Below are 11775 nucleotides of genomic sequence, written 5' to 3'. Positions count from 1 at the left end.
CGTTGTCTCTTTGGACCTTAATAAAGCATTTGCCATTGTTCTCCTGGAGAAACTGGCTGCTCAGGGCCTGGAGAAGGAGAATTCACTGGGTGAAGTCCATGGCTGAGCCCAAGGAGTGCTGGTGAATGGTGTCACATCAGGTTGGTGACCAGTCACTAGTGGTGTCCCTCCAGGCTCGGTATTAGAGCCAGTGTTGATACCTTCACTGATGATGAGGATGAGCGGTTGAGTGCACCCTCAGATGACACCAGGCTGGGTGGGAGCGTTGATCTGCTGGAGAGTTCGAAGCTCTGCAGAGGGATCTGGACAGGTTGGATCCATGGGCTGTTGCCAATGGGATGAGGTTCAACAAGGCAAAGTGCTGGATCCTGCACTTGGGCCACAACAACCCCCTGCAATGCTCCAGGCTTGGGGAAGAGTGGCTGGAAACTGCTCATGGGAAAGGACCCAGAGGTGCTGATTGATGGAGCTGAGCATGAGCAGCTTGTGCCCAGGCAGGCAGGAAGCCCCCAGCATCCTGGCCTGGATCAGCACCAGTGCGGCAGCAGGGCCAGGGCAGGGATTGTGCCCCTGCACTGGGCACTGGGGAGGCTGCACCTTGAATCCTGTGTTCAGCTCTGGGCCCCTCACTACAAGAGAGACATTGAGGGGCTGGAGCGGGGCCGGAGAAGGGCAATGGAGCTGGTGCAGGGGGGACAAAACCGGGGCCTGGGTGCCCCCAGGGCCACTCCTGGGGCTCTGGGGATCATGGACAGGCACATCAAGGGGGCTGGGCTTCAGATGAGGACAGTTTAATCACTGACATAAAGGTCAAACATGATAATACCACAACAATAACGATACAACACTGCAGTAGTGGGTAGTGTTCTGGTGTCCTCAGCATAAAAAGGACATGGAACTGTTGGAACAAGTCCAGAGGAGGCCACGAGGATGATCAGGGGCTGGAGCAGCTCCTGTATGGAGCCAGGCTGAGAACATTGGGGCTGTTCAGCCTGGAGAAGAGAAGCTGCGTGGAGACCTCAGAGCAGCTTCCAGTGTCTGAAGGGGGCTACAAGGATGCTGGGGATGGACTCTTCATCAGGGACTGTAGTGACAGGACAAGGGGTAACGGGTTCAAACTGAAACAGGGGAAGTTTAGATTGGATCTAAGGAAGAAATTCTTTACTGTGAGGGTGGTGAGGCACTGGAATGGGTTGCCCAGGGAGGTTGTGAATGCTCCATCCCTGGCAGTGTTCAAGGCCGGGCTGGACAGAGCCTTGGGTGCCATGGTTTAGTGTGAGGTGTCCCTGCCCACGGCAGGGGGGTTGGAACTGGATGAGCTTAAGGTCCTTTCCAACCCTGACTGTTCTATGATTCCATGATCCCATATCCTACAATAAGGGTAGGAAACACCGAGCCGGGCGAAGATCCCAGCCCACCCGCGCCTCCCGCCGCTTCCGGCGCCGCTTCGTTCGTCACATCCGGTTCCGGTCGAGGCGGCCGCCATGGCGCTGCTGGCGTCCAACCCCGGCAACCCGGTGGTGTTCTTCGATGTCACCATCGGCGGGCAGGTGCGGCCGGGGAGCACCGGGAGCGGGGGGAGCACGGCCGGGGGGGGGGGTGTGTTACCGGCTGGGGGTTAATTGGGAGCGTAGGAGCTGTGGGGTCCTAGGGCTGCGTTGGAAGGGTGCAGGGGAGCAGGGCCGGGGGTGCTTTGGGAGGTGGAAGAGTGGAGGTCCCAGGGCAGGGCTGTGGGGGGCCGGTGCGATGAGGGCATGCAGGCGCTCAGCCGGCCGTGTCTCCGCAGGAGGTTGGCCGCATGAAGATCGAGCTGTTCGCTGATGTTGTACCCAAAACTGCAGAGAACTTCAGGTGAGGAGCAGCCGTGCTCCTGCGGCTCGGCACGGAGCGGGCAGGGAAGGGGCTTGGGTGCAGGAATGGCTGTGGTGGCAGAGGGACCACGTTTCCCCCCCGAACCCCTGCGCCTGCCTTGCTCCTCTCTCTTCTCACCTCATACCCAGAGGAGTGACTGTGGAACACCCAGATCCCGCAGGGAAGCCTGTCTGGCCGGGAGCTGAAGGGCTCCAGGCCCTCTCTGCTTCCTTCCTGGAGCTCCTGATGCTCAGTGCATTCAGAAAAGGCAGTTCCTCAATGTCATGGCAGAGGTCTCCTTGCCTGCTGGTTCTCTTGCCACTGACTGAAGAATGAACTGCTTGGACATCCCTCTTCCATGGGAAGGATGGAGGTACCCTGTTTGCTGTGAGACACGGTGCCTGCTCCACATTCACCGTCTCTTACAACCCTGGTGTTAAATATCCGACCTCCTCAATTACAGAGAGCTTACATGAAGAGGAAGTGAGGAGAAGTTACTGCTGGTTCCTGTTTCACTGGGAATGTCCCTCATGCACTAAGGGGAGTCATAGAATCCCAGAGGGGTTTGGGTTGAAGGGACCCTAAAGCTCCTCCAGCTCCAACCCCTGCCACGGGCAGGGACCCCTTCCACTGGAGCAGCTTGCTCCAAGCCCCTGTGTCCAACCTGGCCTTGAACACTGCCAGGGATGGGGCAGCCACAGCTTCTCTGGGCACCCTGGGCCAGCGCCTCAGCACCCTCACAGGGAAGAGCTTCTGCCTAAGAGCTCATCTCCATCTCCCCTCTGGCCGGTTAAAGCCATTCCCCTTGGCCTGTCCCTGTATGTCCTGTACAACAGTCAGTGCATGTTTGCTGAATGCATCCCTCTGTCTTCAGAGTTCAGATGTTTCTCACACTCTGCTCTCTTGTTTTCCAGGCAATTTTGTACAGGTGAATTCAGGTAAGTGGCTTAAAGTGTCCTTGTAGGTGGCCTACGTAGAGAAACAGGGCTGGATGAGTAGAAAGAAGGCTCACTTGGAGGTTTTTCTTAGTACATGAGTACAAAATGAAACCTGACGGAACTGTGATAGGCTGGGTCAGTCACAGCGATGGCAGCCTTCCTCTTTTGGGCATGACTTTGTGCTCAGGTTGCTCTAAAAAGCTCTGTGGGCAAATCCCACCTGCTTATTGTGCAGATTGCAGTGGGATCCCATAAAGATGATGGTGTGGAAGTTTATGGAACCAGGTCATTTAATGTGCACAGCCCACTCGAGATTTCCCTTTGCCTCTGATAGCAGTCGCTCAGAGCCAGGCTGCAGCACTGGGTTGTGTATCAAGGCAGATGCTAATGTATTTGCAGCCCTTTGGGACTCTCAGTTCCTGAGAGGGTTTTGTGTTTGGATACCCAGTAAGTTGCAATGATTCTCCTCTTTATTTCCTTGCAGGAAAGATGGTGTCCCTATAGGTTATAAAGGAAGCACTTTCCACAGGTAATTCATCTGTTTTTGTTTAGGCACTAAAATAGCAGTTTGAGTTAGATGTGGCTTTGAGATGTGCCTCAAGTCTTATTGGTCTGGGAGGCATTTGTAGGTCATGGCTAATATTGTTCTTCTGTAGCTTTGAGGGGCTTGGGTTGCTGTTAGATGTGCACAGTAGGATCGATGGTCAGAGAGAACTTTCTGGCATCTGTCACCTGGTTGAACAGCAACAGGTCCCACATTACCTGATAGTGACCAGTAGTTAATATTTGTTGTAGATTTTAGACTGTATCATTCACAGACCCTGATAATTTTCATTGTGCTGCTAGGCAGAACTCCTTTTTACCAAATACTAAGCTTCTTGAGCCATTTGTGTACTGAGAACTAAGTATTGGTTTACTTCCTTAGGGTAATAAAGGATTTCATGATTCAAGGAGGGGACTTTGTAAACGTACGTACCCTGCGTTACCTTTGTACCTTTCCTGCATGCTCTAACACACAACTGTTCTGTGCTCATCAGTGGGTTATGTTGGCTCTCTCGAGTTACCCGGTAGTAACTGGAGGTTTCCTCATAGCATTGCTGCCATCTACTGCAGCAGGCTGCAATGTACTCAAAAGCAAATCTGGAGTCTTGGATGAGCATACCTTCTCCTTCCCAAACTACTTCCTGTGTAAGAAAGCATGGCAGTACAGCCAGAGGCTTCTCAAACTTGCAAAGGTCTTTTCTTACCTTATTGTCCTTCCCTCTTCTCCTGTCGTCCCAAGCAAGGAACCCTACAAATGTCTTTTAGCCTTGTGCAGACAGTCCCTAACTACAGCACCAAGTATCTGGTGCAGGAGATTAAATCAAAACGGTCTTTTTGTTAGTGAATCGTCTCTAAATAGAAGAGACTTTTGGTCTATAGGCCAAGTAGAAATGACTGGTGGTCACGCTGTGACTCTGGAGTAAGCAGTGTGTATGGGGAAGGCTGGAGGACCACAGGGTCTCTTTGCTGTCCTAGGACCCAGTGAAATGATTCCATTTCTGTTTTTTTTTTTCAAGATAGGAAGGGGATGACAAAGCTTTTTTAATACAAAATGTGTAAAACATGATTGTATGAACGCCACTGAGAGAACTGACTGCACAATGGGTGGCTCAGATGCACCAGACTTCCAGGTACTGGCTAACTGTGATGCTGCTCGAATGTCCTGGGCTTTATTACTGCCTCTGAAGCTCAGCAAGTAACACAGATAGCACCAGTGTTTGTCATTTATGAATTACACTTGTTACAAAGCCACTTCGGGAGCAAGAATGGTCACGTTGACCACTAAGATAGGGTACGGACTGGGTATGTGTTGCTGTCTCAGAGCTCACAGTTCTGCAGAGAATAGGAGGAAGAGAAGCAAGGATGGGGCAAGCAGAGCAAAAGATGTGGAGCTGCACATGATATTTTACTGGCATCTTATTTTCTTGTTAAGTTTGGCCTAAGAAAGAACATACACGTAAAGCAAAAAGACAGTGAAGGGAGACAGACTGCAGCAAAGCACAAGAAATGGTGCTGAAGTGACAAAGAAAGGGAAAATCAGCCCAGAAATGGGAATTGCTATTAGGAGAGTAAGTTAAACTGACTGTGCCAAAGATACCTCTTTGCATTGCTTCTGCACCCTTCCCTGAAGAGTTCCTCACTGCAGCGTCTTTATGGCCATTTTATTGAAGGCATCACACAGGAGTGTCTGCAACACTGGACCAAAGGGCAGGGGCCTTCTAGCAGTCCCACAGGTTATGGGTCTTACGTGAACCACGCTGGGGCTTCTGCCAGGTTACAAACTGAGCAGTCAGAGCCTTCATTCTGCAGCTGGTGTAGGCCTTGCTGCTTTAATTTAGCAGTGTCTTGGGATGTGAGTGCTGGGGCTCATAGTTAAGTACAGGATGTCTGGACGTGGTAGAAAGTACAGCAAACATTAGCAAATCTCTTTTTTTAGCTGCATGGAGATCACTTCCCTGTTCACAGTAGTCACAGAAAAGAAGGTGAAATAAGTAAGCACAGCATCAGCTCACTTCTTCCACACGACCACTTCTGCTTTCCTTATCACACCAGTCCATGCTTCTGTCTCCCTTTCCTTTTCCATGCCAAGTCCAGGTGGGTCTATACCGAGCAATCTAAAGCTTCCATCCCACTCCGGGAGGCTTGGGCTTAATCCTTACCATCACTGTGGGTTTCTGCTGACATATGGATGGCAAATGATGTTCTGTGCAGTCAGAAAGGAGTTGCTGTTCCTCTTCAGAAATGAAACATGGGATGTGTTCACAGCTGGTGTGTGTAACTGGCAGGACAGCTCCTGTTTTGGGCTGAGTTTAACCCTGTTCTTTTGCTTGGGGATTTTAAATGTAATGTTTAAATTGAATTGTTCTGTAGCAGTTGCTACAGAACAAAGGCTGTGGCTGACCGGGCACCTCTTTTGTGCAGGGAGATGGCACTGGCGTAGCTAGTATATACAGGGGTCCCTTCGCAGATGAAAACTTCAAGCTGAAACATTCTGCTCCTGGGCTGCTCTCTATGGTGAGTATGAAATAATGGCTTTATAAGACTAGAAAGCTTTTGGTACCTTGTGCTCTCTTCCTAAGTGTATAAAGTTATTTGTCTAACAACAGAAATCACCACCATTGGATGAAAGGTCTGAAAGATCTGCTTTGTAACTACTAGTCAGAAGGCTATTCATGGGTTAATGTGTTGAGTAACACAGAAGTTCTGATCCTGCAGCATCCTTTCTTTGTTACCTGTTGGAGTGCTGGGCCAGGCTTTGTTTGATCAGCCTGTGGCATAGCTTGATTCTTACAGTTTTCAGACGGTGGCAGGTGGTGGTGTTTTCTTCTTCCCTGATGCTGGTATCAAGCACTGACCTCAGCAAGGATGAAACAAAGAGATCTGGAAGGTTCAAAGCTGCAGCAGTGTTACCATGGTATCTTTTATAACATATGCTTCCTGTTCAGCATTGTAGGAAAAACTGCAACCATTGCATATTGTCTGGTAGGAGCAATACCCTGACTTCTGGGATAGAAAGCAAGTGGAGCCAGGGCTTCAGTGTTCCTGTCCACAGTGGCTTCTTTTCCAGCTCTTCCAGCTGCCCTGCCCTTAAAACCACTTGCTTTGGGCATTCACCATTTGGATTAGCTATTCATCCAGTTCAAAACATGGCCTAAAAAGAGGTGTCACGACACAGCTCAGCCACCAGTGTACTGTGGTGTGGGAGGAGGGATCCTCACTGGTGTCACCAGCTTGGTGTTCAAGTGGCATGGCGCTGGAGTCATTCTGCTGAGCCAAACCATGGTGCATCCCAGCTGGGTCCTTCCAAAGCTGGCTAACAATAAGGAAAAGTCCAGTGTGACCATATGCTGTGCAGTCCTGCAGCTGCAAAACTTGCCTGGCTTACCTGTCAGCACAGGAGCAGGCTTTAATATCTGCCCTGGTTCCTGGCTTTCAGTTTTCTCCAGGACAATACTGCACCCCGTAAGTACTGATCACCAAAGAGTTCAGCCTGTTTCCAGGAGAGCCCAGATTTCAGCACAGTCTTGTGCTGAACGTGCCTTTGTGGAATGACAATAAAAGGTTGGTCTGGTCACTGGCATGACCAGACTTGATGGTGTGCCATGTCCCAGCACAGGGTACCCTCCTGCAGGTGTCTATCTTGCTTCCCTTGGTTTGTGTAGCCATAAGCTAAAAATAAGCTAGGCGTAGAGCAACAGCTTTTCTCTATGTGAGATGTCTGCCTTCAGTTTTGGGAAGTCTTAAATTGTGTCCTTTTTGTGTTTTGCCATTCTCACCCCCAGGCAAACAGTGGTCCCAGTACCAATGGCTGCCAGTTTTTCATTACATGCTCCAAATGTGACTGGTTGGATGGGAAACACGTTGTGTTTGGTGAGTACCCACCATGAGCCAGGGGCTGTGTGTCCTTCCCCCTTGTCTGTGCTGGTGGAGGTGTCTGTGCCGGTGCTGAGAGGGGTCACTGAGGAAATGAAATGGGTTTTTTCCCAGTTTAGCTTTAATCCAGATCAGTTCCTTGACTGGTGTGTCACGTTACTACATAAATCCTTGTGCCAGTGCAGACAGATGAGTGAAGGGATGCCTTCCCTCTCCACTGCCAGAGAGGACTGAGCTTTCAGCAGTTTTTAGATAGTAGTTCCATGAAACCCCAACTGCTGACTGTTCATGTACTGCCACATGAGCTGTGGGATCTCAAGATCAGCCTTTAAGCTGAAGTTCTACTTACTACATCCTCCAATTCTTAAGTAACACTGATACTGTTCATTGATGCTTTTGCATCATTACCAGGGTGGTGGTGATAAAGGGAGTTCATGGTGTGTTTTAGCACAGCTGGTGGCAGTAGGTCTCAGAACCTGCTTAGCTACATGTGCCACCCCTGCCATGGGTGCCATGTTCTCAATGTGGGAGATGTTTTAAGAGGGATTGTTCCCTTTGTCAGTTTAGAGATGGGTAACAAACCCTGAAGTGCCCAATACGCTGCACAAGGCTTTCCTTTGGGAGCACAAAACCACATGTACCTGTGATGGGATGGGGGGAGCAAGGGTGAAAAATGGCCTTATTGAAGTGGATGAATTTTCTCATTCTAGGTAAAATTGTTGATGGGCTGTTGGTCATGAGAAAAATTGAGGTAAGTTGAAGTCATCTATTTCTCTGTGAATGTCCATGTTGGAAAGTCACGTAAAGGATTAACAAGGGTTGTTCTGTTCTCTCCCACTGCCTGTTTACAGGATATCAGGGAATACCAGTGCTGATAACTGGTATTATTGATTGTCATCATTCTAGAATAGCAGGAAATCTGTAGAGGCAAAGGCTGTCATAGAGATTGGCTTTAGAAAGGCTCTGCTCTCATGGTTGCTGGTTGGTCTGTGAGCAGGGATTGTGTTCTGGTGGCTTTATTTGCAATGCTTTGCATTTGTTCGGGAAGCTGAATTAAAAAGCTGTTCCATCAGCAGCTCAGACAAGAGTGTAAAGCAGATCACTTCTGTGCCATTGCCTGGGATTATTCATTGGGTGCTAAATCATCAGTTCTGCTGGTCTGTGATCAGCATTTTTAATAGGAGAAATTCAACTCCTCTTCTGATGGGCTTTCAGGAGCCTGAGGATGAAGATGCTCAGGGCTGGAGGTTGCTCCCGATGTCGTGACTGGGTGTCATGGCAGCCGGATGAGTAGATTTAACAAACAGCAGAGAGTTCTGACACCAGCTTCATGGCACAGGCCTGGGATAAGGTGCTCAAGGGCCTCGAATCTAAATCTAAAAAGCAGGGCAAACACAGAGCTGCTGGGTGCTGAGAAAAGGTCACATGCAAGGAGCTGTACAGCATGATATAATGCACGTGTTGCTAGTCCTCTTCACCAGGAGCACTGGTGGTGTGTCTGCTTTGTGCATTGCTGTAGTGAGGGGCAAGGTGAAGGAAAGGAGACTCATGAAGGAGCAGTGTCCAGCAGAATGAGGGGTGCAGGGGGGCTGCTTGTGACTGGCTCATGTGTAGGTTGACTTTCTATACAATACAGTTTTCCTTTGCTCATTGCAACTGTAGTAACTGTAAAGACTTAAGCCAGAGTGGTCTCAAGTGACATGATGCTGGCTGTGTCATAGGAGGAGCTCCCCTGGTTTTGCTCTGTTCCTTCCCTCCCATTCAAAGGATCAGGCTCTGCTCTGTATCCCAAACCTCTGCACATCAGCTTATGGCTGATGCCAAAATGCATAACAGTGCTTCCACGTCTCGCAGAGCTGTGTCCCAGGTTTCCTGTTCCTGACGTTGTACAGACATCTCTCACCCAATTTTCAAGTACCTGGTGCTCACTGGCTTTGAGCTTTCAGAATTTTTAAGGTTATATCTTTCTTTGTCCCCAGAACGTGCCTACAGGTCCCAATAACAAACCCAAGCTGCCAGTTGTGATCTCTCAGTGTGGGGAAATGTAAAAGCAATGAAACAGAAATGTGGTAAGTCTGTCTTCACAGGCACCCAGTGCAGTTGCGCTCTGGGCTGCCCTGCTCCTTCCTTTCCTCTTAACTTGTTTTCACATTCATTGGTGAGAGCTGACTCAGCTCAGTGAAACACCAGAAAGTGCTTCTCTAACTGCTTAGTTATTTGCCAGCTCAACTCCTTGAACTGGCTTCCCTCTGAGCTACGCAGACACCAAAGGCAGTGCTGGAGGGATGGGATTTTGCAGCTGCAGTCATGGGGAAGGTGGGGCTGTGGAATGGGGTTAAGCTACCTTGAAGCCTCCACTTTAGAAACCAGTGGATGAAAGGGAACTGCAGCAGGAATCTGCTGTTGTTACCCAGGGAGTCTTAAGGGGTGAGGGCTTCACTTTGACCTGCACGTTGGTGAACTGATTGTTACGGAGAGCAGAGCGTCTGTATGTGGGGCAGGCAGAGGTCAAGAAGAGGAGAGGAGAAAGGATTTAATTCTCCTTGCTCAGTACAGCCACAGAGCTGCCACCACTGAAGAATCAAGGAATTACCATGTTAGATAGAACCTTCACTCGAAAAAATGCCACGTGCTCATCTGGAGGGAGATGTTTCCAGCATTTACTATGGCTTTATTCTGGTTAAACCAATAGGCTCCAGACAGAGCTAATGTACAATGTTCTGTTTCCATGTGTCCGCCCACTTTACCATCAAAACCATGAGCATTTGAACAAATCTGTCTACCTTTCAATGTGTCAGGCTGCAGCTTGTCAAAAATCTGCTGGATTAGCCTTTTGGTTGCTGATTTTTCCAATTCCCACAGGCAAGCACTGACAACAGCAAATCCCACAGATTTTGACCTTCCTTTACATGATTTCCAGAGACATCTGGAATTGCCCATGAAGACACATCTGCGCTTCCATAATAGTCTTTCAGATGTGCAGCACTTCAGGCTCCTGGGAGCTCCTCCTGTTTGATGAAGTGACAGCAGGGGATGTAATCATTCCCTCATTTCCCTGGTACTTCTGGTGGCATTTATAGGCTTTTGAAGATGGGGACAACCTTGTTAATAGGCTTTCTGCAGGTGGGCAGACCCGTGCATGTGGGTCAGGTCCCCTTTAGGCTTCTCCTCAGGCTCAGGCTTGTTGATGACTTCATTTTGGAGTACGTGATCTGTGGCCAACATCCAACTTGAGACTGGAAGCTTTAATTTCTAGGTATGAGGCTGGTGGCACCTTGCTTACTTCCCAGTCATGGAACTGGGAAGGAACTGCCTTTCTGCAGCTTACTGCCTCTCAGCTTCCTGTGGACAAGAAGGGCATTTGCCTTGCCTAATGTCAAGACAACTAAATAAGTTACTTGTCAAGATCTTTTCAAACCAGCCAGATTTCAAGTTCATATGTAGGTGCGGCTGCCTGGTATGGAAATACAGGACTTCTCCTGAGTTCTCTAGCTCAGGGTTGACATGAGCAAGTAGCCCTCGCTTGAAAACTGCTGTAGCATGAGCCAGTGTCACTGCCCAGTCTTCCTGTTGTAGGATGAGTTGGGAAGGACTGTCCAGCATTTCGGATCTGTTTCTGCTTTGTTTCAGTGTTCCATCCATCACTGGTGGTTAGGCCTATGCTGGCTCCGTGCAGTTCCAACTCCAGCCAGTTCCGCACTGCCCCAGTCCTCCCTGCAGCCCAGGTCCAAGCTCTTGACCCTTGACATTCTCCTGAAATGATTTAGTAATTGGCATCTATTTTGTTTTCTACATTTTGAAGTGTAAATAAAGAGTTTTGTTAAATACGTGTGCAGTGCACATCAGTGAACATGCTTGGGAGCAGGTTCTTCTTCAGGAGAGGAGGGCTATAGCATCTTCAGCAATGAGCACCATTCCCAGGCTGGTTCAGCAGGGAACATTTAGTGCGTGTGCTGTTGAGGAGCATTGCAAATAGGCAAGAAGGGGTGAAAGCAGTGTGGCAGAGCATGGCAGTGCTGAGCTACACCAGCTCCTTTACTCAGCAGGTAAATAAGGCTGCCTGGCAGAGGATCTTGGCACCTTGGGAATCACCAGAACCTCTCGACGTGCAGCCTTACTGAAGCACAAGAAATTGGTGTGGCGCAGACCCCCTCTGCATCCTGTGTCCAGCTCTGGGGCAACAGCACAAGAGGGACATGGAGCTGCTGGAGCGAGGCCAGAGGAGGCCATGGAGATGCTGCGAGGGCTGGAGCAGCTCTGCTCTGGAGCCAGGCTGAGAGAGCTGGGCTGGGGCAGCCTGGAGAAGAGAAGGCTCCTGAAGGGGAGACCTTAGAGCAGCTCCAGTGCCTAAAGGGGCTGCAGGAAACCTAGAGAGGGGCTTGGGACGAGGGCCTGTAGGGACAGGCCAAGGGGAATGGCTTGAACCTGCCAGAGGGGAGACTGAGATGAGCTCTTAGGCAGAAGCTCTTCCCTGTGAGGGTGCTGAGGCGCTGGCCCAGGGTGCCCAGAGAAGCTGTGGCTGCCCCATCCCTGGCAGTGTTCAAGGCCAGGTTGGACACAGGGGCTTGGA

The 11775-nt window shown here is 49.9% G+C and overlaps 1 protein-coding gene across 8 annotated transcripts; it reads left to right on the top strand.

The window, feature by feature from the left end:
- Positions 1 to 1459: 1459 nt before the first annotated feature.
- PPIH (peptidylprolyl isomerase H) lies at positions 1460 to 11034 on the top strand. 8 transcript variants are annotated; one of them, XM_080631316.1, is made up of 11 exons: positions 1475 to 1550; positions 1787 to 1851; positions 2001 to 2224; positions 2315 to 2789; positions 3274 to 3318; positions 3715 to 3757; positions 5754 to 5846; positions 7115 to 7202; positions 7916 to 7956; positions 9185 to 9274; positions 10836 to 11034. In XM_080631316.1, exons 4-10 carry the CDS (start codon positions 2695 to 2697, stop codon positions 9251 to 9253), a joined length of 474 nt encoding a protein of 157 aa, XP_080487442.1. In that variant the 5' UTR covers positions 1475 to 1550; positions 1787 to 1851; positions 2001 to 2224; positions 2315 to 2694; the 3' UTR covers positions 9254 to 9274; positions 10836 to 11034. The 8 variants fall into 8 exon arrangements, with proteins under 8 accessions (XP_080487438.1, XP_080487439.1, XP_080487440.1 ...); XM_080631317.1 differs by having other exon boundaries at positions 1486 to 1550; positions 2024 to 2224; XM_080631312.1 differs by lacking the exon at positions 2001 to 2224 and having other exon boundaries at positions 1460 to 1550; positions 2766 to 2789.
- Positions 11035 to 11775: the final 741 nt, after the last annotated feature.

This window comes from Psittacula echo, assembly GCF_963264785.1.
Source record: "Psittacula echo genome assembly, chromosome: 17".
Classification (NCBI taxonomy): Eukaryota; Metazoa; Chordata; class Aves; order Psittaciformes; family Psittacidae; genus Psittacula; species Psittacula echo.
Note: the sequence above shows the minus strand (reverse complement) of the source record. Positions and strands in the feature narration are given on the sequence as shown.